This window comes from Xenopus tropicalis, chromosome 2 (genome assembly GCF_000004195.4).
Source record: "Xenopus tropicalis strain Nigerian chromosome 2, UCB_Xtro_10.0, whole genome shotgun sequence".
NCBI lineage: Eukaryota > Metazoa > Chordata > Amphibia > Anura > Pipidae > Xenopus > Xenopus tropicalis.
This window is the reverse complement of record NC_030678.2, coordinates 51074897-51102140: the sequence shown is the minus strand read 5'-3', so window position 1 is coordinate 51102140 and position 27244 is coordinate 51074897. Positions and strand designations below refer to the sequence as shown.

The 27244-nt window shown below is 37.2% G+C and overlaps 2 protein-coding genes across 2 annotated transcripts; both read left to right on the top strand.

Moving 5' to 3' along the window:
• The first annotated feature begins 16674 nt into the window (after positions 1-16674).
• LOC105946316 (olfactory receptor class A-like protein 1) lies at positions 16675-17646 on the top strand. Its single transcript, XM_012955900.1, has one exon. It carries the CDS (start codon positions 16675-16677, stop codon positions 17644-17646), a length of 972 nt encoding a protein of 323 aa, XP_012811354.1.
• An 8516-nt stretch (positions 17647-26162) lies between these two features.
• LOC105946315 (olfactory receptor class A-like protein 1) lies at positions 26163-27134 on the top strand. The gene has a single exon (XM_012955899.1). It carries the CDS (start codon positions 26163-26165, stop codon positions 27132-27134), a length of 972 nt encoding a protein of 323 aa, XP_012811353.1.
• The last annotated feature ends 110 nt before the right edge of the window (positions 27135-27244 follow it).

The following is a 27244-nucleotide window of genomic DNA, read 5'->3' as shown; positions in this document are numbered from 1 at the left end:
TAAAATATTCCCAGTATAAATCAGTGATCAGTATAAACTCAAATCAAATTACACACTAAATAGTGAAGTTGAAATCATATTGAAAGCTGTTGAATACCATTAACTAGTTCAATTCATAATAATAATTAACTGAAGTCCCATTCACCTTACCATTAAGAAGGTTGTGCAATCAACATAGATTCACAAAAGAGTTTTTGTTCAGTGGGGTATAGAAATGTGTAGTCTGCAAAAGTATTTCAGGGTGTAGTGGTCCTAAAGTAAAAGGGCCCAGCAATATATCACTGTCCGCTTACCACTCACTCACACCTTCTGGATGTTTAGTAGATACCTACATATAGATCCCCAGATGTATATTTTATTTAACAGACTCCTTTTAAAGTAATACTGTCATGGGAATACTGTCAGAAACACAAACAGATTTTTTTATTTAATTTTGAAATGTTACATGGGGCTAGCCATATTCTTCCGAGGGTGTCACAACCATGTGACCTGTGCTCTGATAAACTTCAGTTACACTTTACTGCTGCACTGCAAGTTCGACTGATAGTTACATAGTTACATAGGGTTGAAAAAAGACCAGAGTTCATCAAGTTCAACCCATCCAAGTAAACCCAGAACACACAACCCACACCTACCAACCTATACACTCACATACATAAACTATATATACAACCACTAATACTTACTGTAGATATTAGTATCACAATAGCCTTGGATATTCTGATTGTTCAAGAACTCATCCAGGCCCCTCTTAAAGGCATTAACAGAATCTGCCATTACCACATCTCTAGGAAGGGCATTCCCCAACCTCACTGCCCTCACCGTGAAAAACCCCCTAGTTGCACTTTTCTGCACTCTCTCCAGCTCATTAATATCCCTCTTAAGGACTGGAGCCCAAAACTGCACTGCATACTCAAGGTGAGGCCTTACCAGGGACCTATAAAGAGGCAAAATTATGTTTTCATCCCTTGAATCAATGCCCTTTTTTATACAAGACAGCACTTTATTTGCTTTAGTAGCCACAGAATGACACTGCCTGGAATTAGACAACTTGTTATCAACAAAAACCCCTAGATCCTTCTCCATTAAGGATATCCCCAACACACTACCATTCAGTAGATAGTTCGCTTTTATATTATTTCTACCAAAATGCATAACTTTGCACTTATCAACATTGAACCTCATTTTCCAGTTTGCTGCCCAGTTTTCCAATTTTGTCAAATCGCTCTGCAAAGCGGCAACATCCTGCATCCTGATATTTCCCTCCTCCCAACAGCCGATCAGCAAAACATGGGAGTAGGAGAAACAATAGCTTATCTGAAAGCAGTTCTAATGTGTAGTGCTGGCTCTTTCTGAAAGCTCAGACTCAGGCGCAATGCACTGAGATGGCGCCTACACACCAACATTACAGCTAAAAAAATACATTTGTTGGTTCAAGAACAAGTGAAAAGATTTGCTATGTAAACAGTATACCAAATAAAAGTATACCATAAAAATCATGACAGTATCCCTTTAAGAATTATCGCTTTAAGTGCAGTTTATCCTCAGTACCCTAGCATGATGCACCATGCTTGTAACATGTAACTTTTTAAAGATGCTCAGCAGTCTTGCATTTGAGACACTAGTGTCAAGGCTCCAGAAACAGGCAGCATATTATTAACAACTTTATGTAAGTTTATTTAACAAGGAAGATCTAATCCCTAAGGTATGACTCTATTGTACAAGAAGGAGAGAGAGAGAGCGAGAGCAAACCTTAGCAGAACAGGCACTGAAAATAAAACTACTGCAGGCATAGCACAGCGCCCTCTATATTACTCCCAGTGGTAAACACACAGATAAATATACTACAACTAGGCCCTACTTAATGGAATACTATCATGACAAAATGTGTTTATTTCAAGACACATCAGTTAGTAAACTTCAGTCACACTTTACCCCTGTACTGCAAGTTGGAGTGATATCACCCCCTCCCTTTCCCCCCAGCAGCTGATCAGCAGAACAATAGGAAGGGAGCAAGTAGCAGCTCCCACTAGAAATCAGAACTGCACTCAATAGTAAGAAAGTCCAGCTTGCGACTCCTCCAGCTACATGGGAGTATGATAAACAACAGGTTATCTGAAAGCAGTTCTAATATGTAGTGCTGGCTCCCTCTGAAAGCTTAGAATTAGACACAATAAACTGCAATGGCTGCCTTCACACTAATATTACTAATTAATATTAACTAAAAATGTGTTGGTTCATGAATAAAATCATGACTGCTCTCTTTTGTACTGTTCTGAGGTGACAAGCTTCAGGCTCCCTGGCATCTTTCACTTGGTCTTCCTATCATCCAAAGAGGAGGTAATACTTATCAGCCAAAGAGGAGGTAATACACTACCTTCCTTATATAACCTCTCATGGGGATTTCTCCTAACCAACAGCAACAACAGTGATTGAACTAGAAATAAAATAATGTATTCTTACATGCTGGCAGGCAAAGCCATTAACTGCCAAGAACATAGAAGATATATTTTCTTTAGCATTCCAAAGTTTGGATAAGAAACAATTAAGCCCATTTCAGTTTTGTGGCAATTTAACACTAGAATTTCACAATGCACTGTGTTTTACTGGATAAAAAAAGTGCAGTCCATTGTGCCCTTCACTTCATTTTCCCTTAAAAAAATGCTACCATATTGCCATTTTCTTGCACATATGGTTATGTGCAAGAAAATGGCAATATGGTAGCATTTTTGTTAATGAAAAACAGTTGTAAAACAGTGGAAAGAGCATCTCTAATATCGTATATACAACATATATGCTATTGCAGAGCTATAAACATCTTAATCATATAATTTTGCTGTCCCTTGGACTCAAATGCATATCAGCGACATTTCTCCACTTTGTTCATCCCTCCTCCTTACTAATTCATGGGGTGGTTTCCATAATTTTGTAAGCTCAGAGAAATAAGTCAAAATATAAAGAACCTCTACAATACAAAGCAGAGCGAGACCCCTAGGGGCACATTTACTAATCCACGAATCCGAATCCGAATGGGAAAAGTTCAGATTGGAAACGAACATTTTGCGACTTTTTCGTATTTTTTGCGATTTTTTCGTCGCCGTTACAACTTTTTTTTCGTAAATTGTCGCGACTTTTTCGTAGCCGTTACGACTTGCGAGAATTGTCGCGACTTTTTCGTAGCCGTTACGATTTGCTCGTATATTGTCGCGACTTTTTTGTATTGAGCGCTCGTAAACGGCGGGCAAACCTTTCAGACTTTGCATGATTTTGGAAGCCTCCCATAGGATTCAATGGCACTCTGCAGCTCCAACCTGGCCCAAGGAAAGTCACGATACTGAAGCTTGAATGAATCCAAAACTTTCGTACTCGGCGCACCGGCTACAGAAAAGTCGTGACAATTTACGAAAAAGTCGTAACGGCTACGAAAAAAAACGCATTCGGACGCTTTTCGGACGTTCGTGGATTAGTAAATGTGCCCCCTAGTGTGCAAGTACAAATGTATTTTACAATAATTGTATTATGCATATATTAAAGCTATTCATTGATGTGATGGCTAGTACCAAAAGCCTGTAAGCAAAAACTATTTTGAAAGATTATGTACTGTATTTTAATGTGGAATTTACACCCCAAGGACAAATCAAAGTAATACCCAAGGCTAATGTAAATTGAATGGATTCTTAACAATTGTAGCAGAAAAAATTGCAGACAATTTAATCAACCCCAGTAGAGAGAGAGCTTAATTATAAATGACTATATATATACACATCCACGCACACACGGAACAACCATAAAACAATGCATGTTCAAAAACAGATGCTCATCAAAATGGTACGTTTCTCATCTTTATGTGGTTTATAGCAAATTTTTGTGTTTAATTGGACAACTTTTTTTTAAATTTTCAAATACAGAATTTTCAGGTATTATGTTTTTGTTCTCGTAATATACAAATGTATGCGTTTTTAAACGACTGTTAAATGAGCCAAGGGGTAAAGGAGCCTTTTGACACTAAACTTAATGGCACAGATGGCAATTTGCATGTCTATCTGTCGGTGGAAGACAAAATGTTTTACATTTCTCCTATGTTCTGTGGGATTCATGCAAGTAATTTTAACTGAATATGGCCACCCCTGCCCATGGACAGGACTAGATTTGTGGGCAAGCCACAGGGCGGCAAAGATCTTGGGGTGGCATGCCACCAGCTAGGCGCATCTACACTGGCCACTGGAGATTTTGATAGCTATTTGAATCCCTTGCCCAATCCCCAGTGCAGCCGAGCCGATCAGTGGAACAGTAGTAGCAGTGGGAACTTCCGACTAGATAAGGGATGGGGTGCAAGTGGGGGTGGGGGACGGTAGTTTGAACATGTGGGGTTGAGAACAGCAGGGACACCTCATATTTAAATCTGGCCCTGCCCATGGAGCCACAAACCAGAAGGGTGACAAAACATATCGACTCATTATTGCCGTAAAGTTTGCCTGTGTACCTCAATGCGACTGGTTCCTAGGCCAACTTCTGTGTTCAACAGTGCAGTACCTTTAGAAGTTTAATGGGCAGAGGAGGCTTTGAGGAGGCACACTGATTGTACAGACAATAAGTAGATCATTGGAAGAAAATAATTGCTTAATAATAATAATAATAATAATCATCATCATCATCATAATCATTTTTCATGAAAGTATTGCTGATTTTTGCCTTTACTTTGCCATCTTCTGAGCCATTGTAGCAAAACATAATAAAAAACTTTATTACATTTACTGTGCAAGCATGACTTGATTGTTAACCCTACAACCAGTTACCTATAAGTGTTTTGAATAATGAATTCAGTTGCAGTGAATAATAAATTCACTTATTGCTACATATGACATATGGGATAGTACATCAAATTCCTGCAGGTATTGAATTTCCTTGATTTTCTCCCACTTACTACTCCAGTCCTCAATTACTTGTGGGTTTTTCAAATATATGTGTGATTAATGTACAGACTTTCTTCACATACTGATTGGAAGCACTAGGCACAGGGCAGAAAATGCAGGTTAACAATGAGGGGTCAGTAGACACACAATACGTGGAGCTACTGCACATGATGTCACATATAACACCATGTATATTAATGCTTTTAATTAAAGTTTTTCAAATTTTAAATACTGACAGAGAACTGTATATGTGTTCATTTTAACAGTGCATATATATTTAAAATAAGGGAACCTGGGAATGTGACCCTAAGTTATTCTGGGTCTCAGGCCTGGGAAAGTGGGACCACTGAAAGAAGAAAGAAATACTGAATTGGGAAGTGGCTAGGGAACAAAGCACCACACATAATTAGAATAAATAATAAACAGAAAACTGGTAAAGGGTCAGCCGGATGGAGCATATTATAAGTAAGGAGTTTCTTTTCTTTTATATGAAATTGCAGATCCTTATTACAGTGTACAAGTTAATGCATATCTGTATAGTACAAGTATAGGATCCCTTATTTAAAAACCCATTATGCAGAAAGCTCCAAAGTAAGGGAAGGCCATCTCCCATAGACTTTATTCAAGCAAATAATTCCAGTTGTTAAAACTAACTTTTTCTCTGTAATAATAAGACCATAGTTTGTATTTGATGGTAACTATGCCGTATGAATCCATATTGGTGTCAAAACAATCCTATTGGTTTATTTAATGTTTAAATGATTTTTAGCAGTATGGTGATCCATATTACAGAAAGATCCCTTATCTCAAAAGCCGCAGGTCCCAAGCATTCTGGATAAAATATCCTATTTGGCACCTAGGGTTGCAACCTTTTGCAACCCTATAAAACTGGCATTCAGGTTGAGGAAAGGGTGAATTTACTGGCAAGTAGAGTATATTGCTATATATTGTTATATATTATTATACCGGTGATGGCCCTAGCTGGTGATTTACCGCTAGGCTGGTTGCAACTCTATTGGAGCCACTGTTTTACCAGAAACAACAGTCTACACAGTATGAGAAGTATAATAATATTATACATACTAACATTATTATTTTAGGATTCAGAATATTCAGTACTATTCATGCACTCTTTGGAGGTTAAATTTGTTTGTGTCATACAGGTTCAATATGCCTAAATAGTTACTGGTTCCCCTGAAACTGGCTGATGTGGAAACTCTTTCACTTCCCCCTCACCTAGAAATTGTTTTGTCAGGAACCATCTTGCCTTGCCTAATTTAACCTGAGGGTGGTGAGTATGAAGTACTGTATTCTTTAATTCTTATTTACTAAAGTTTTTATTTTGGTACTGAGATATAGCTTTATTATTTCTTAATTTGTTTAGTTTTATGAGGTTTAAGATAGTAATGTGGCTATTAGCATTCCTTTTACTCAGTAAGGAAACATTTAATTAGTTTTTGTTAGTGTATGTGAGAATTTACAGAGATCAGGTGTGACTTCAACCGCAGTTGCAGTCACACAAAATGGATGCAGTTATGCAGAAAATGACAAGATATTTCTGTCCAAACATGCTTTGTGCACTTCTGCATAGTTGTGCTCACTGCCAGTGAGACCATTCCGTCTTCTATTGCCAATCACTTGTAAGTGAGCCTATTGACAATGAAGAACCTTGTAGCTGCCACCATCTGAAGTTGGCAGCAGCTCCAGGCCTTCCCCATCAGCCTGTGTAACTGTACACATCATACTTATAGAATCAATCACAGATGGCATTTTGATAGTGAGCGGCAAAAACGGCACAATCCCAACTGTCTGTTTCAATGTATTGGGTGCAACTCCCCTCAATGCCACAATTACTCTGGAATTTTGGGGAAAATTGTTGGATTCTACTTAAAAATGGCAAATTGAATTCTGCTATGCACTTGTAAATTAAATGAACCTTTATATTTTAATTTGTGGAAAGTAGTATAGGTCCCTAATGGAAATATAACCTTTTGAGAACACTTTGCATTTCATGTAACAGTAGGACAGCGATTGGGAAATTTTAAGTTTGCGCCAGTGCGCAGTATATGTAATAACACTTCTTCATGAAAAAGTTGTTATTTTCTCACTAACAATCAGGGACGGGCCAAGGCGACCGGGCGCCCTAGGCAACCCGGTTGGCCACCCCCCCAACCCACGGGAGAGGCTCCTGCCTGGCGCCCCCCAATCGTTGCGCCCTAGACAGCTGCCTCTTCTGCCTACCCATACTTCCGGCCCTGCTAACCAGGCTAACTGTGTGTGATCCAAAAGTATACACAAAAAAGGTTTTCTAAGACCTAGAAATGCTTTTCTTTACAAATCTGAGTTTAAAAAACAATTTAAAAAAATAATCTAGAAAAAAAGATAAAAAGGATGATAGTTAATTAAAAATTCCATTCTCTGTGAAGGACTAATGTTCATAAAATTCCTAGAATTACATATGAATTTGCTTCTGTTCCATCTCTGGGAAATCCTTGACTTTATATTTCTGTTGTTATAGGCTCCTCACATGAACGGCTGAGAATGGATGGGTATCTTCTTATAAAAGCCATTGGATTTATTCTACTAGCAGTATTTGGTATTCCTGGAAATGTCTATATTGTACTTAAATTTGTTTTGATACGGATCATAGAGAAGAGACTGTTGGCAAACAACATCATCCTTACAGTTTTGGCTTTAGTAAATCTTCTTGTTGTCCTTTCCCGTGTAATCCCACAGTCCATGCAAGTCATGGGAGTGGAAAATTTACTAGATGACACCAGGTGCAAATTTGTTATTTTCACCTATAGGATGAGCAGAGCAATGTCTATTTGCATTACTAGCTTGCTTAGCTGCCACCAGTGCATTCTCATAGCCCCCACCACCAAATTTTGGATGTACCTTAAGCAAAAAGTTACAAAGAATGTCTCATTCATTATTTTATTAATTCTTTTAATCAATATTGTGGTGCACCCAGCAAGCATCTTGTACTCATACTCCAAGAAAAATTCTACAAGTTCACCTTACACTTTGCATTTGGTCTATTGTGATACAGATTTTATTACCTATGTTTCCTACATTGTCAATGGATCATTTTACGCATGCAGAGATTTCATTTTTGTTGGGATGATGGCTCTTGCAAGCATTTACATTGTGTACATGTTATTGCAACATGCCAAATCAGCTGCATTTATTAAGATCTCGGTCAGTTCCCAAAGAAAATCAGCAGAGCAGAAGGCCTCTAAAGCAGTCATCCTGTTGGTAGTTTGTTACGTTCTACTATTTGGGTTGGATAACTCAATGTGGATCTATACGCTTACTTTATCAAATGTTACAGCTGATATGAATGATGCCAGAATAGTTCTTTCTTGCTCATATGCTACATTGAGCCCCATAGTTATCATAGCTACCAATCCCAGACTGCATATGGCAGCAGCATTTTTCAAACAAAAGAAGTCATTAATCACTACTGTAAAGGGGAATTCAGAAAGCAACATCCATGTCAAATGTGTCACCAAAGGACTGTGATGGAGAAAGGGTAATCTGTTCATATATTACTTTACCTTTGAAGGGACTATTGGTTCAGGTTAAAATGTTTTCTTTAGTTAGATTTATATTCAGATGTATATCAACCTTCTTGTAACTTGTTTGTACAAAATCGTAAATCCCATGAAAGAGAAAAAAAAGGGTACAAAGTGCAAAAAAACATGTTGTACCTCCCTGACTAAATCACTGTAATTCATTTTGGGGCACAGAGACCTGAAGCTGCACCCATGAATACAGTGCTGCCTGAGTTCAGCAGGCCTGTATTAATGAAAAGTAAAGGAGGGAGGTTTGTAGGCATACCCCTCTAGCCCCATCCCCTTAACTTGTGCATCATTCAAATTCAAGATATAGTTTACAGGATATTAATATTTATGGCTCTTGTATAATATAATATATATATATATATATATATATATATATATATATATATATATATATATATATATATATATAATCATGTGACTTATTTTGTTGTTTCACTAATTTGCACAATTTTTGTGGTTTTATCGCATTTTTATCCCTGTATAAGTTCCTAATCTGTTTTTAGCATAGCTTTGCCAGGTGTAACTTTGGTGTACAAAAATAACTTTACCTATTTTGAATTCATTAGAATGTGTACTTTCCAAAAATATATGGTTTTCTGGGGGTCTCTGTATAGTTAGGGGGTGTTACTGCACATAATATATTGTCAGGGGGCTCTGTATGCAAAAGCTGAGTTGGCAGGCGAGAAATCCATATGCGCTATTTTCATTTTGGGGTCAGTACATACCGCAGACTTTGGTATATCTATGCATATTGGGCATCAAACTGTTCAGTAGACCTTAGGTGTTCCTATTTGGGGTGATTTGCCTTTATCTGATCTTTATCAAGAAATTGTGAGAGATAAATGCGGCAAATTGCAACATTTTTATGCAATTTTCTAAATGTCATAAAAATCTGCAAACTTAGGAAAGATTTACAGCTTGGTACTTTGAAGCAAAAAGAAATGTTTACCCATTATAGATTCGGGGGAATATGTACTTTCCAAAAATATGTGGCTTTCTGGGGTGAGTGTACTTTTTTGTAGCATTATCCCACATAAAGGATGTAAATGTGTTGATTTTGCAGGAGCTGAAATGATAGATCATATGGGGGTATGTTCACATTAGGGCCCCTACATGCCAAATATTTAGGTAAACCTATACATATTGGGCATCAAACTGTTCAGTGGACCCCTGGCGTTCAAATTTAGGGTGTTTTATCTTGGTACCTATCACTATGTGGGAGATAAGATGCTACAAAGTGGAAGCTTTGAGGGGATTTTTGGAAATGTCATCAAAATTGCTAACTTTAGAAATGCTGTGTGGCTTGGTACTTTGGAGTAGAAAGACATGGATACCCATTTTAGATTTGGGGGAATGTGTACTTTCCAAAAATATATGACTTTCTGGGCTGAGTGTACTTTTTACTGGCTTTATCCCACATAAATCATGTAAATGTGTTGATTTTGCTGGAGCTGAAATAACAGAAATGATTCATCATATGGGGGTATGTTCACATTGGGGCCCCTACATGCCAAATACTTGGGTAAACCTATACATATTGGGCATCAAACTATTCAGTTGTCCCCTGGTGTTCAAATTCAGGGTGTTTTATCTTGGTACCTAATGCTATGTGGAATATAAGATGCTGCAAAGTGGAAGCTTTGAAGGGATTTTTGGAAATGTCATCAAAATTGCTAACTTTAGAAAAGCTGTGCGGCTTGGTACTTTGGAGTAGAAAGACATGGGTACCCATTTTAGATTCAAGGGAATGTGTACTTTCTAAAAATATATGACTTTCTGGGGTGAGCGTACTTTTTACCAGCTTTATCCCACATATAATGATGTAATTGTGTTGATTTTGCTGGAGCTGAAATAACAGAAATGATTGATCATATGGGGGTATGTTCACATTGGGGCCCCTACATGTCACATACTTAGGTAAACCTATACATATTGGGCATCAAACTGTTCAGTGGACCCCTGGCGTTCAAATTTAGGGTGTTTTATCTGGTTACTTTATGACCTGTAGGAGATAAGATACTATAGACTGGAAGCTTTGAAGCAATTTTTAAAAAATTTCACAAATTTTGATAAAAACCAATAACTTTAGGAAAGCATTGCGACTTGATAGTTTGGAATAGACAGACAGTTCTACCTATTCTGGATTCCCCAGAATCTCTTCTTTCTAAAAATGTAAAATTTTCTGGGATAAACTTTCTGTTAGCGGAATTTTTGGCCTTAAAATCTAAAGTATGCAGCTTTCTTGAGCAGTGCTTTGGAAATTTGGTAGTGTACTGCTGGGAGTTTTTGACCTATACAAGTTAGAAATTCCCATAAAACTATATATATTTGGTATTGACACGTTCAGGAGACATGGGACTTTCCAAATCAGTTGTATATTTGTGCATAAAATAATTTTTGTTTGTTTAATTTATGTGTGTTTATATTATGGAAAATTTGATTTTTTTTTTCATTTTTAGACATTTAGAAGCCTATATCTTGTTACAGAATTGGAATTACATAAAAATTCTACCATATCTTGAAAGCTTAGGTTGTTCTGAAAAAAACGATATATTGTTTTCCTGGGTAAACTAAAAGTCCCCCTGAGGAAAGGCCCTAAAGTGAAACAGTGCAAAATGTTCAAAAACTGTCTGGCAAAGTTCCGCTTTGACCAAAACGGTTAAAAACTTACTAAGTAGCAAGCACGTAGAGAGCCATAGCAGTGAAGTCTAATAAAGCAATTAGGCTAGAAATATGCTAAATAAGGAAAAAGCACACAGGAAACAAAATAAATTATATAATATATTAGCACTGCATCTGAGGAGCCAGCTAATGAAGGCTTCCCTTTTAATATTCCCAGTTCTAGTAATTTAGCTACTGACGCATGTAGGAGATTCAAAAGAGACTTGAACATGTAAAGGTAAACAAAGGTCCAGGACTGGATGGGATTCATCCCAGGGTATTAAATGAGCTGATAGCTGTGATTGCCAAACCTCTTCACATCATTTTTCGTTGAGGTCTGGCATGGTGCCGAGACACTTGCTAATTGCTAATGTGGTGCCGTTATTAAAAAAGTGATCCTGTTCTCAGCCTGAAAACTATAGGCCTGTTAGTCTAACATCAGTAGTAGGAAAGCTTTTGGAAGGGGTTATAAGGGATAGGGTATAGGGATGTAGCGAACCTCAAAAAAAAGTTCGCGAACTTCCGCCGAAAATTGCGAATATTCGCGAACTTTGCGAACCCCATAGACTTCAATGGGAAGGCGAACTTTAAAACCTAGAAAAGCCATTTCTGGCCAGAAAACTGATTTTAAAGTTGTTTAAAGGGTGCCACGACCTGGACAGTGGCATGCAGGAGGGGGATCAAGCTAAAATTTCTCTGAAAAATTGACACACACTGTTTTTCGAAATGATCGGTAATTTTGCGACTTTTTCGTAATTTCCGGCGCTTTCGTAAAGTTATCGTAAGTTTTGCGACTTTTTCGGAGCATTCGTAACGTTATTGTAAGTTTAGCGACTTTTTCAGAGCATTCGTAACGTTATCGTAAGTTTTGCGACTTTTTCGGAGCATTCGTAACGTTATCGTAAGTTTTGCGACTTTTTCGGAGCATTCGTAACGTTATCGTAAGTTTTGCGACTTTTTCGGAGCATTCGTAACGTTATCGTAAGTTTTGCGACTTTTTCGGAGCAGTCGTAACGTTATCGTAAGTTTTGCGATTTTTTCGGTGCCGGCGAACCCAAATTGCGAACATCACGAAAAGTTCGCGAATTTGCGGACTTGCGAACACCCGATGTTCGCGTGAATTAGTTCGCCGGCGAACAGTTCGCTACATCTCTAATAGGGTATTTGAATACATTGCAGTTCAATACTAGTTTGTGCCAGCATGGTTTTATGCATAACAGATCTTGCCAGACTAATTTAGTCGCCTTTTATGAGGAGGTGAGCAGGAACCTTGATGCTGGAATAGCAGGTGATGTCTTTGCTAAAGTGTTTGATACAGTACCTCACAGAAGGTTAATGATCAAATTGAGGAATATTGGCCTAGAACATAATATTTGTAATTGGATAGAGAACTGGCTGAAGGGTAGATTACAAAAAGTGGTGGTAAATGGAACATTTTTTAATTGGACCAGTGTGGTTAGTGGAGTACCGCAGGGGTCAGTCCTTGGGCCTTTGCTTTTTAACTTGTTTATTAATGACCTGGAGGTGGGCATAGAGAGTACTTTTTCTATTTTTGCTGATGACACAAAATTATGCAAAACTATTAGTTCCATGCAGGATGCTGCCGCTTTGCAGAGCGATTTGACAAAATTGGAAAACTGGGCAGAAAACTGGAAAATGAGGTTCAATGTTGACAAGTGCCAAGTTATGCACTTGAAATAATATAAACGTGAGCTATCTACTAAATGGTAGTGTGTTGGGGGTATCCTTAATTGAGAAGGATCTAGGGGTTTTTGTAGATAACAAGTTGTCTAACTCCAGGCAGTGTCATTCTGTGGCTACTAAAGCAAATAAAGTGGTGTCTTGTATAAAAAAGGGCATTGACTCAAGGGGTGGAAGCATAATTTTGCCTCTTTATAGGTCCCTGGTAAGGCCTCACCTTGAGTATCCAGTGCAGTTTTGGGCTCCAGTCCTTAAGAAGGATATTAATGAGCTGGAGAGAGTGCAGAGATGTGCAACTAAACTGGTAAAGGGGATGGAAGATTTAAGCTATGAAGTTAGACTGTCGAGATTGGGGTTGTTTTCTTTGGAAAAGAGGTGAAGGGACATGATTACTCTGTACAAGTACATTAGAGGGGATTATAGGCAGATGGGGGATGTTTTTTTTCCCATAAAAACAATCAGCGCACCAGAGGTCACCCCTTTAGATTAGAGGAATGGAGCTTCCATTTGAAGCAGCGTAGGTGGTTTTTCACGGTGAGGGCAGTGAGGTTGTGGAATGCCCTTCCTAGTGATGTGGTAATGGCAGATTCCGTTAATGCCTTTAAGAGGGGCCTGGATGAGTTCTTGAACAATCAGAATAGCCAAGGCTATTGTGATACTAATATCTACAGTTAGTACTAGTGGTTGTATATATAGTTTATGTATGTGAGTGTATAGATTGGTAAGTATAGGTTGTGTGTGCTGGGTTTACTTGGATGGGTTGAACTTGATGGACTCTGGTCTTTTTTCAACCCTATGTAACTATGTAACTGCAGCTCTGTGAATGTTAATATAAGACAGTTATTGCCATAAAGTCAATATGGGTCATCTAACTATAGGGCAAACAAACTACACAGGAACAACAATCAGAACAGAAGTCAGAAAACAAAAAAAACATGTTTTGCTTTGCACATAATATTTTGAGCATTATTTTTGCTGTCTATGGTTGCAGGATAAACATAGCGTTAATGCTGTAGAATATGCCATCATTATATAAACAAAGAATAACAATAACTGATAAACCTATCAGTAAATACAGTATAAAACAAAATAGGGTTGATTCACGAAAGTGCGATAACGCATATTGCATGCTTTTTTGCGTTAAATTGATGCGAAAAAACATGCGATTCGCTAAAGTATTGCTTGCGTTAAGTTGCATATCGCATGCATTAAGTAGCGCGCAACCGCATGCGTTAATTTTACCGCATTGTGTTAATTAGCGCGCAGAAATAATACTAATGCATGATTCTCAAACACTTAGAAGCGCTAAATATCGCATTAGTCTATGCGAAAATTAACACCTACTTGGGGCAGGCGGTAATTATAGAAAAGTACAGTTCATGAGCTTTTGGCAACATAATATGGACTTTGCAGTGTGATTTATTCAAGTCTGTGTTTGCAGGGAAATGGGCATTTTAAAAAAAAGTAGTTTTATGAACTAATGGTGTGTATGGCTAATATGGCGTGCACGCGAAAAGTAGTGCACGCGCGTTAATTAGCGAGCGTTGCGTCAAATAATGCACAAAATTGTCTTCTCGACTTAAATAACGCAAACAGCATCGCGTCTAAATTAACGCAAATATCCTTTTAGTGAATTGTGAGATAAGACGTGAAAAATTAGACGCAATATAATTTTTAATGCATGCTATAAATAGCGCTCGTTTTAATGAACTTTAGTAAGTCAGCCCTAATATCTCTAGCAAGAACAAGTTTCTTCTGGAATCTACAAAAAGTGGACTGGGTCGCTACATTGAAAAACTGACATTTTACTTCTCAGTCTTTCTTTAATTTGCAAAGTAAAAAGAACTCCCAGGCCATATGTGCTAGTCAAACATTTTCATGAAAGGTTAAGGCAGCTGATGTACAACACACAACAGATTGTTAGTGTGAATTAATTAATCCCAAGTGAGACTAAGTAATAGAAATATCCCATAAATACAGGAGAGGCCACAATATTGAGAGACCTGCACTTATCTTGGTAGGGTGCCAGCATAAAGTACAGTAGGTATATTTTATGTGGTCAACTTTTCTCTTAATGCTAGTCATTTCATTTTTGTATTCTCAGATAGATTATTTCAGCCAGCACATTAAAATAAGTTTATATTATCTGAATTTAAAATGCTGCCAAGAGTTGTTACTGTGTTTGAAGATATATTAGAGAAATCTGTGTGTGTTTGTAGATATTCTTTTATGGCTTTTACAGCCTGCTTAATCTATACAAAATCTCTTGTTGCTTACTAAATGCATATGTTGCAGCCATGCATATAAACTGCTCAGTTATGTTGTTGCTGCATCTGGGTACATCTGGTATGCTTACAGTCTGCAACGTAGAGTCACTATTTTATGATCTCATTATTAATTATGTGTGTATCAGATTATCTTCAGTGTAATGCAATGCAATGTACTATAAATATTCTCTACTCTGTATTCTATAATGATATTTACATAGAGAGAGACATACACACATGGAGAGAGTGAATAGTGGAAGACAAAAATGGCAAACTCAGAGATTAAGGGGCAGATTTATCAAATAGGATTTTTTTGTATCGTGCTTTTTACACAACACAGAAACAATTAATATACCCATTACTGTAATCTGTTCCTCCAAAAAGTATGGATAAATACAAGTTTTAGATGCTGAAATCTGGTTGCGCCACATTTCTTCTATTTTTACATTATTATTTGCAAATACGAAAATATCTTATCTGAACATATAATGGCTGAAAAGTAGGATCGTAAAATGCAGTAAAAACTTGCTCACTTTGATCCATCATGATTTTGGAAGCCTCCCATATGACTCAATGGCACTCTGCAGCTCCAACCTGGCCCAAGGAAAGTCACGATAACAAAGCTTGAATGAATCCAAAACTTTCGTACTCGCGCGACAATACGATTTTGTTTTTGCTTTTTGTCACAAAGTACGACAAAGTCACGCAAATGTACGAAAAAGTTGCAGAAAATACGCAAAAGTTGTAACCTTTAAAAAAAATACAAATTTTTTTGTATTCGTACCAGTCGTACTTTGATGAATGTGCCCGTTATGTACCATGAGTGCATTTGTACATGTACCATTTGTTTAAGGGTCAAAGTACATATACATGGGTCAGTTTTGGCATATTCTGGTAAAGGGTAGTTAAATAAACGTTGGAGAAAGTGCCAAGAAAATGATAATTAATTGGTAAATGTTAGTTTGCCTTTCTGAGCACTTTGTCATAAAACTAAATTAGGGTTTACTTATGCTATACAGTATATCCACACATTTATTATTTACAGTTATTTGAATACTACATCACAAGGTGAAACAGTACCAAATGTTTCACTGATAAATATTCCATCATTTACCCTGAAGTCGATTTGTAAATGCATTGTTCTGCTTTAGAACACTTTAATTACAAAGTTGAATTTTCTCACCTTCTTAGTGCCTAGTATGTACCATCCTTTTTGTTCCAAAAGCTCTGATGTACTAATATAGATTCCCATTAACATAAGGTATCTCATTGCTGCAGTAATCTAACCAACCTCACAGTTGGGTTTTTTTTTTAAACATTTAGAATATTTTACTTTTTATTCTGCCCTACTACTACTTTTTGTGGTGTACTTGCCTTCTGGCAGTAAAAAGCCAACACAGGTACAGAAAAAACTATAGTATTTTGGTACTTTCCACAACATACTCAAATTGAAGCTCAATTCCTGTTTAATCCAAATGTATGTCTGGCTGGTTGTCTATCTCATTTATACCTCTTGTAAATTTGCATACAGGTACCACAGTAGCAATGGATATCCGTCTATACGTCAAAGCAGTTGGCTTCTTCCTCTTGGCAGTGATTGGAATTCCAGGCAACATGTATATTTTAGTCAAATTTGCAATTATCAAAGTAACAGAAAAGAAGCTCTTACCAACTAACTCCATCCTGATGGTTTTGGCATTAATGAACCTGCTTATTGTTTTTTCCCGCATTATCCTTCAGTTTCTCAATGCCATTGGAGTAGAAAATTTCCTGGATGACTCGAAGTGCAAATTCTTTGTCTACACCTATAGAGTAAGCAGGGCAATGTCCATTTGCACCACCAGTTTGCTCAGCTGTTATCAGTGTATCATCATTGCTCCACAAACTAAAATCTGGGCATATCTGAAGCAAAAGGCAATGCAGAACGTGTTGCTAATAACTACTGCTGTCCTACTAGTCAACCTCATACTCTACCGTACTAGCATTATGTATGCCATAGTAAAAAAAAATTCTACAACCTCACCATATACATTGCGTTTAGTTTACTGTGACATGGACTATCTGACATATGAAACTTACATAATTAATGGGGCAATTTTTGCCTCTAGGGATTTTCTCTTTGTTGGACTTATGGCTTTTGCAAGCATTTATATTGTTTATGTTTTGCTCTGTCATGAAAAATCTATAAAAGGCAAAAGGAGCACAGACAGAGTTCCTGGAAAATCAGTTGAATACAAGGCTTCAAGAGCTGTTATTATGTTAGTTATTCTTTATGTAATATTGTTTGGATTTGACAACTCCATGTGGATCTATACACTGACACTCTCCAATGTGACTCCTGATATGAATGATGCCAGGATTGTGCTGGCCTGCTCCTACTCTGCACTGAGCCCTATCGTTATAATTGCCACTAACCCCAAATTACAGCAACTGCTAACATTTTTAAAAAGGAAGATGTTTTTCTTCTGTTACAGAAGTGCAGAAAAAGAGATTCAAGTAAATTGTATTGACAAATAAGAGTTATTTGAATTAATGCTGTACATTGGATTGCAAACGTTATATTGATGATTACAAACACTGTACTAAAAAAAAAAGGGTGTAAAGCTTTTTCAAACCCAGCATACCTATGAACATGGATACTGCCAGATTTTTCAGAAATAAAGGGGTTCATCTGCTCGGCACGCTGTTTTGTGTTTTTAATTGCATAGAGCACTTTGCTCTGTACATGAATCTATTACTTTACTGTAGATATATTGACGATATCTTAATTATCTGGCGTGGGGACCACGCTGGAGTCACATCATTCGTTGCCAGTCTTAATGCTCTGCCTACCCCAGTGAAATTTTCTACGACTGGGGTGGGGACAACTTTATTCCGTAAAAATACCGATCGTAATACTGTACTCCATGCCCATAGCTTTCACCCTCCATCTGTGATCAAGTCAGTCCCTTATACACAATTCTTGAGAGTATTTAGGATAAATACTGATTTCGTGACTGCGAGACAACAGGCGGATGAGATGTCAGATCGTTTCTTGGATAGGGGATACTCTCAAGAATTTCTGAAAAATGAGCTGGAGAGAGCCATGAGAAATTCACTGTCTGATACTTGGTACGCTACACAGAGACAATCTCACTTTGAACAGTTAACATTTGTTGCTGACTATACACCGATGAGTCAGGATGTAAATATGATAATTAAAAAACATTGGCCGATCCTACAACTTGACTCCGGTCTGCCATTTACACATATAGTTACATAGGGTTGAAAAATGCCGTCTCCGAGATGTGCTTATCGTCGTGGACGCTCTTTGCGTGACATGTTAATGGTGACTGATATTAAACAAGAGAGCTCTTGTACGTGGCTCAGAACTGGTAAACCAGGATGCTTTAAGTGTGGAGGATGTAAGACCTGTGGATGTCTTATAACTGGTAACACTTTTGCCCATCCACATTCTGGGAAAAAGTTTTATATAAGACACAGATTAACATGTACTTCCGATTTTGTAATCTATTGTATCATGTGTCCATGTGGACTTTATTACATTGAACATATGAACATATGAACAATCATAGATCTGTGATACGGACGGCTCTGGCCACAGGCAAATCTGATGTTCCATTTGCAAGACACTTTGCTAATTACAAAATTCTCTACCGATGCTGAGAGCCATTCTGATTGATCATGTTCCCCCTCTATCTCGGGGTGGTGATAGAGCTAAAGTGCTCTTACAGAGGGAATCTCAGTGGATACACCGACTCGACACGATAGCCCCACGGGGTTTAAACGAAATGTTTTCCCTATCATGTTTTCTGTGATTCAGCGATCAATGTATTCTTTGCTATTTTTAGCTGCTTAAATACTATGAAGTAATATGCTCATGATTATAGCCTTGGAATTTTGCGTATGATCTTCTAAATATGACCTTTGGTTTCTTTAATGAATTGATTTCCTCATTGGATACCTTCACTTGCTTTTATACATGATTTTAACTTTTTTGTATTTTACATCACATTGAGGTAATACACATGGTTATCAGGGTACTTGATATCATGACATCACCTTATATAGATTTTATGATTATATCACTATTTATTACACTTTAGCCAAATAGCATCACTATGAGTATGGCTATATTTGTGATTGCGATAATCTAATATTATGCACAGTAATTTTTTATCATAGTGCTATTATTAGGGCACCTGACATTATGATATCACTTTATATAGATCTTATGACTATATCACTATTTATTACACTTTAGCCACATTATTATGAGTATGGTCGTATTTGTGTTTTTGATAATTTAATGATATGCACAGTAATTCTTTTTATCATAGTGCTATTTTTTGATGCTCTAGGGGTTATTGATGGTTAATATATTGGGCTCTGTGTTCTTTCTTTTCTCAATGGGTTAATCACCACTGACTGTTGATTGGTGGGTTTGTGTATTTAATGTTTTACTTCACTTCCGTTTTTATCCTGATGACGATCCCTAGTGGGTCGAAACGCGTCGATATGGAAAACTAATAAAAGTTTTTTATTGATTTATAAGCCGTGAGTGCTATTTATGGAGTGGATGTAAGATTTGATATGCACCCAGCTCTTGTCTTTTGCGTATGGGGAGTGCCGCTACACCGGACTCTATATATATATATATATATATATATATATATATACGCAGCGTTTTTTGCTATTTCGCACTATTAGCACCATGGAAACAGGATTTGCTGAAAAACGCTATGTGCAGCTTGTGCGGCGTTTTTAGGCCGAGAAAAAACGCAGCGGAAAAACGCCACGCGAACCCAAATTGCGAACATACGCGAAAAGTTTGCGAACTTGCGGACTTGCGAACACCCGATGTTGGATCGAATTAGTTCGCCGGCGAACAGTTCGCTACATCTCTAGTGGTGGGATTTGCTAGGGGTTATGGGAATGGTTTGGGAGAGAGGGAAAGGTGAGGTCACAGGAGCTGTGAGGGGTTGGGTCAGTTGGCAAGAGGTTCCCTCCCTCCCTAAGTCAGAAATCAGCACGTGGGCTAAGAGATGGGAGTAGTGCTGGGGGGTTAAGAGTTGTCACAGCATAATGGAGGGCGTTGCTTATGAGACTAGTGGCAATAATGGGTGAGGTTTCCCACAGTTGAGAATTCCACTAGGTTTTGGCACATCCCTCCCGGGCCGTGGTCTGGGGTGGGGCAGGGATGAGAGAGTGCATTTGACAGGGGTTCTTGTTGAGTCGGTGTGGTGGCGGCTGGGCTGGTAATTTCCATGGCCATCCACCAAGGGAGAAATAAGAAGTTGTTGTCAGTTAGGAAGGTTTACTGTTAGTTAGTTAGTTAACAGAAGTTATACCTTAATTAATATATCAATCTATGAATTTAAATAAACGCTGTGGCCTTTTTTGATCCAAGTCATGTGTTGTGTCTTTTATAGTATGAACACTGGACACAGTAAGTATTAAGGTGCAAGTTGGTAGAAAGAAAGGGGCGAACATCGACACTCTTGTTACCATGAAAAAAGCCTCTGCAAAAGAAAACTATCAAATGGCGAAATAATTTGTCGACCTTCTGTAACTTACTCAGAATCTACAGATAGAATATTTTGCTTTTATTGCTGCCTTTTTGAAAATGATTTGAAAAGTGCCTTATTTACTAGTGGATTTAACAACTGGTCCAATATTCATACCAGAGTGGCATAACATAGGAAGTTAAAAGGTCATTTAGTGGCTACACTAACTTGTTGTGAGCTTCAGAGAAGACTTGGTACTGAAGAAACTATTGACAAGGTCCAACAGAAACTGATCAATAATGAAATAAAGTATTTGAAAGATTTTTGAAAGATTAGTTGCTGTAGTTCAGTTTTTATTCGAGCGTAATTTGGCCTTTCGTGGTTCTGTTGAACAGTTAGGAACTTCACACTATGGCAACTTCCTTGGGAATAAAAAATTGTTGGGAAAATTTGACCCAGTAATTCAAGATCACCTTAAATGAATTTCCACCAAAGAAATTGGCAAACATATTCAGTATAGCTCATCAGTATAATGGGAAATGCAGTTCAAAAGAACATAGTTCATCCCATAAAACCAGCAAAGTATTTTGCTAGCATTCTCGATTGCACATTAGATATCAGCCACCAAGGGCAAATGTCCATGACAATTAGATATGTGTCTGATGGTGCTTTTCCTAAGAGAAAAAAAAGAGTAAAATATATTGCTGTAAAAAAACATTCCACTTCCTCATATGGAGAAGGATACCACGTAGGGATGTTTTCCTTTCAGTCTCTTTTATCTTATGCCCACTTAAGCTTATGTAACAGCATAATTGCTTCTCTTTACACAATAATTTATTGTAGAAGATCAGTCCCTTGCCTTCTGGCCTAAAGAAAAAATGTAAAGGAGCTCTGAACAGATAGCTTGAAGATTGTTCCTGCACCTGTGATCTACTGCAGCACTTGGACCAGGCGTTAAAAGGTTAACCTTGCAACATAAGCAGCACTAACACTGGTTGTGCAGCTCAGTCCCATGCCTGCTAGCCTGAATAAGCAGTTTATACGAGCCCTGAAAAAAATAGGAAGCTTAAAGATTTGACCTGCACCTGTGATCTACTCCAGCACTTAGTAAAATAAGCAATGATAGTGCACGGATGGCAATCAAGGGACACACATAAATAATAAAGTAAGGAGGACAAGTTAAAACAACCATAAAAATGAGTAGCACAGAGCTTTATTAGTTCTACAGTAGAGGAGGTTTGTAGTGTGTTGGATAAAAGGAAAAGGCAGCACTGTGATAAGTGAGGGGAAACAGAAAGCTGTGAACTCTGACTCTGCAGCATTACATAGGGGCATCAGTATAAGCTGGTGATTTTGTGTAATTGTGCTTCTAGATTGTCTGTCATGCAAATAAGATCCACCCTGCAAGCCTGTTTTGTTCTTCTAAACAAGACTAACACCTAAAATTATACATCTTTTTTTGTGTGTAAAACACACACATATCTGTAGTTGGTTTACTAATAAATATTTGATCCTGTACCTTAATAGTGGCAATCAGTATAGCTGTATTCTTAGTATTATTACTATATTTAGAATATGCCAACATATAAAGTTATAGGTGAATGAATGATGACTTTCTGTTCCACCTTATTATGTCAAGTTACTGCCTTAGTAATGTAATTAACCTTCTGTCTATTTAGAAAGTTTTCTACATATTGCCAGTTTGTTATATCAACATTTTCCATTGTTGTGTTTAAGGTCAGTGAGATATTCCATTATACCTATATATCTTATCCTGTCCACAAATTCTGTTTCAGTTACAGAAATTATATCCTTCTTTTTCCAATTGCTTTTCAAGCACCTAAAAATATTTTACTGATTAAGTGCTGGAAAGCATTATATATGCCAGGAAGTATATCTTCTAAAACATACATGAGCAGGTCCCATGCAGCTGCATTTCTGGGGCTGCTGCCCCTCCCCCACCCCAAAATGTACACCTGTCCCATGGATTATTTATGAAGGTCTTTTTTTTTATCCTGGGTAGGTTAGAGACAAGGCCAAAACATAACAAGTAGAGTTCCTGTATCACATTTCCAGAATGCTGCAAAAGCTAAACCCAGGTAGAACCTGGAAAGAAAGGCTAGTGTATAATATCATCCTGAGGAACTTCTATATGTTCATTTTTATTACCACACATATTGGTGTTTTCCAGACTCTTTCCCATGTCACAGAACTGATTTGATGCTGTTTTACTGTTCCCAGTGCACCATGTACTTAGGTAGGTTATTATATAAAGTTGTAGAAGTTAGTATTGTAAAAGAAAATATAAAACTGGAAACCAGAATGCATGGACCAGGTTGCCACATTGCAGAACTGACATTTTACTAATTTACTCAAGTTTACCTCATTCTTTAATTTGCAAGTAATCTAAAAGGATTTTACTTACAGGCGCAAATGTGTTCAGTCATACATTAACATAGTATATTTATAAAGATTGCTAATATACAGCACATTACAGATTGTTAGTATGAATTAATTAATTCCTAGTGGGATTAAGTAATACAATTCACCTATAAGTACAGGGGAAATGACAGAGTAATATGAAATGATCTTGCTAGCGTGACTGCAAACAGCAGGTATGTTTTATGTGGTCAGCTTTTTATGAAGATATTCAGTCAGTTTCATTATTGTTATATTAACTAGACTATTTTAGTCAGAATATTACATTGGGGTAATATCCTCTGAGTTTAGAGCAAAGGTGTTGAAGAAATAAATGTGTCACAGATGATACTTTTTCTGATATGTGCTGTATGTATTCTATCTTTTTATAGAAAGAGATATGGACTTTTTAAAGAGAAGAAAATAATAATGGCAAATACAGATTTAGATGCTTTTCAACAATCAAAAGTAATTATATGTTTGAGGTTCCAAGTACATATACATGGGCCAGTTTTGTCTTATACCTAGTTTTTGTGGGAAAAGACTTGGAGGGTGAATCAAGAAAATAATCTCTCCGTAATGAAGGTTAACTTGCCTTTCAGAGCAGTTTGCAGTAACATAGTAAGTTAGGTTGAAAAAAGACGTACGTCCATCACGTTCAACTATAATGCCTTTATATAACCTGCCTAACTACTATTTGATCCAGAGGAAGGCAAAAAACCCCATCTGAAGCCTCTCTAATTTGCCGCAGAGGGGAAAAAAATTCCTTCCAAGATGGCAATCGGACCAGTCCCTGGATCAACTTGTACTAAGAGCTATCTCCCATAACCCTGTATTCCCTCACTTGCTAAGAATCCATCCAGCCCCTTCTTAAAGTTATATAATGTATCAGCCAGCACGACTGATTCAGGGAGGGAATTCCACAACTTCACAGCTCTCACAAAAATCCTTTCCGAATATTTAAATGGAACCTCCCTTCTTCTAAATGGAGTGGGTGCCCTCGTGTCTGTTGGAAGGACCTGCTGGTAAATAAGGCATTAGAGAGGTTATTACATGATCCCCTTATATATTTATACATAGTTATCATGTCACCTCTTAAGCGCCTCTTCTCCAGTGTAAACAGACCCAACTTGGCCAGTCTTTCTTCATAACTGAGACTTTCCATACCCTTTACCAGCTTAGTTGCCCTTCTCTGGACCCTAATTCATATTCTTGATGGGGCCTTATCAGTGCTCTGTAAAGGGGAAGAATAACCCCCTCCTCCCATGAATCTATACCCCTTTTAATACAGCTCAAAACCTTGTTTGCCTTAGCAGCTGCTGCCTGGCATTGCTTGCTACAGCCAAGTTTATTATCTACAAGGACTCCAAGGTCCTTCTCCATTATGGATTTGTCTAGTGCAGTCCCATTAAGGGTATACGTGGCTTGCATATTTTTACATCCCAGGTGCATGACCTTACATTTATCCACATTAAATCTCATCTGCCACTTAGCCGCCCAGATTGCCAGCTGGTCAAGATCCTGCTGCAAGGAGTAAAACTGAGTTGGGAAGCACTAAAGCTACAGTATATCTACAATTTTGATAGTATTTGTATCTGCAATACAAGGTGGAAACAACTGCAAACCACTTCCAGTAGAGCTCTGAATCCATCATCTGCTCTACAAAAAGAAGCTAGAAGGTTGCTTTAGCTAAAACATCAGTCTATTTACACTTACAAATAGATTTTCTCAGTACATTTTGTTTTGTATGCAAAAATATCCCCAATATATTTATTAATTTCTCTCAGGGTGCATATATAAGTGTGGCCATATACACTGGTAAATAATATACAAAAAACATATAAACATATCAAGTTTGTGCTCAAAAGTACATTATGGTATCTCCAACTACATTCTGTAAATGTAAACATGCAGACTCTCTTAAACTGTGTTTTGTCTCTCAAATGTATAAACCCATGTAACAGAAATTATATGAAAAAAATCAGAAATGTGCCATTCTACACAATTAATATACTGTATAGCTCAAATTTGCTAGATTTAAATGATAACAAAAATGCATATGACAGAAAGGAAGATTATTTATAAATAAATCCATTATGTCAGAAAAATTAACCCTAAAGGACAGATTAATCAGCATTTTAATTCACTGTTTTACTGTGATTTAATTTTTTTTCTTTAGCTAAAACTCAAGTTACTGAAGTTTCTGAAACTTTGAATGTCTGAGATTTACTAAGCACAAAAAACTTGAATGAACAAATTAGTCATCTAAAAGTTGACGAGTTCATGTACAAGTCAACAGGAGTTTCAGTTCTAGTTTTTAGAGTTTCTTGAATTTTATTGAAAGCTGGCAATTAGTAGAATGGAAATTCAATGTGTTCAAGTTCTTTTTCCACATTTTTAATTGATCACGTTTATAGTTTTTTTTTTTAAATTAATAAAAATCTGAAAATTCACAAACTTGATTTTTGAGAAATATGCCTCTAGGTTTCACAAATTCATTTCTGTTCAAAAATTCTGTCCAACAGAAGCAAGCATACTTAAATTGGAGTCCATTTACTGGTATTTTTTGTCACAGGCTGCATCTGCAGTCCATGCTTTCATCTTGACCCAACCACCAGTACTAGGGTATGGTAAGAAATATCCTGCACGCCCATCCCCCAAGCAATCTTTAACTGGATTCCATTTACTGGTATTTGTTTTCACTGTCATTACTGGTTCCTAATTTGTAAATTGTAACAGATGGATGACAATATAATGCTGTACTATCAGAATGATTTTTTCCATTATTGGATTTTGAAAAAAACTTGCAGTCCCTTTGTATGCTATGGCAAGTAATCCAAAGGATCACATAGGTATACATTACAGAATATATAGGTACAATGCTAGATACTGTATATCATGACCTGGATGGATGAAAATATTCAGGTTCTTTTACAACATATTTTTTGTGGAGTGCTTTTAAAACCATTTGCCTTCCTTCTACTTCCCTTGCAGATCGCTAACAACTGTGTGGCAGAGAGGACTTGCTTATGGCTGGTTGTCAATATATGTATATGTTCACAAGCTTATCTGATGTAAATTTGCATTCAAGAAACACCTAAAGTCTTAATGAATATACTTCTTTACATCAAAGCAGTTGGCTTCTTCCTTTTGGCAGCAATTGGAATTCCAGGCAACATGTATATTTTGTTCAAGTTTGTAAAAATTAAAGTAACAATAAAAAAGCTCCTGGCAACTAACTCCATCCTGATGGTTTTGGCATTCATGAACCTGCTTATTGTTTTTTCCCGTATTAACCTCCAATTTCTAAATGCCATTGGAGTAGAAAATTTCCTGGATGACTCAAAGTGCAAATTCTTTGTCTACACCTATAGAGTAGGCAGAGCTATGTCCATTTGCACCACCAGTTTGCTCAGCTGTTATCAGTGTATCATCATTGCTCCACAAACTAGACTCTGGGCATATCTGAAGCAAAAGGCAATGCAGAACGTGTTGCTAATAACTACTGCTGTCCTACTAGTCAACCTCATACTCTACCGTACTAGCATTATGTATGCCATAGTAAAAAAAAATTCTACAACCTCACCATATGCATTGCGTTTAGTTTACTGTGACACGGACTATCTGACATATGAAAGTTACATAATTAATGGGGCAATTTTTGCCTCCAGGGATTTCCTCTTTGTTGGACTTATGACTGTTGCAAGCATTTATATTGTTTATGTTTTGCTTTGTCATGAGAAATCTATAAAAGGCAAAAGGAGCACAGACAGAGTTCCTGGAAAATCAGTTGAATACAAGGCTTCAAGAGCTGTTATTATGTTAGTTATTCTTTATGTAATATTGTTTGGATTTGACAACTCCATGTGGATCTATACACTGACACTCTCCAATGTGACTCCTGATATGAATGATGCCAGGATTGTGCTGGCCTGCTCCTACTCTGCACTGAGCCCTATCGTTATAATTGCCACCAACCCCAAATTACAGCAACTGCTAACATTTTTAAAAAGGAGGATGTTTTTCTTCTGTTACAAAAGTGCAGAAAAAGAGATTCAAGTAAATTGCATTGACAAATAAGAGTTATTTGAATTAAGGCTGTACATTGGATTGCAAACACTATATTGATGATTAGAAACACTGTACTAAAAAAAAAATGGTGTAAAGCTTTTTCAAACCCAGCATACTAT

Bases quoted from the DNA above. Each gene is read 5' to 3' on its own strand.
- LOC105946316 (XM_012955900.1), top strand. From the start codon at position 16,675: ATGGATATCCGTCTATACGTCAAAGCAGTTGGCTTCTTCCTCTTGGCA.
- LOC105946315 (XM_012955899.1), top strand. From the start codon at position 26,163: ATGAATATACTTCTTTACATCAAAGCAGTTGGCTTCTTCCTTTTGGCA.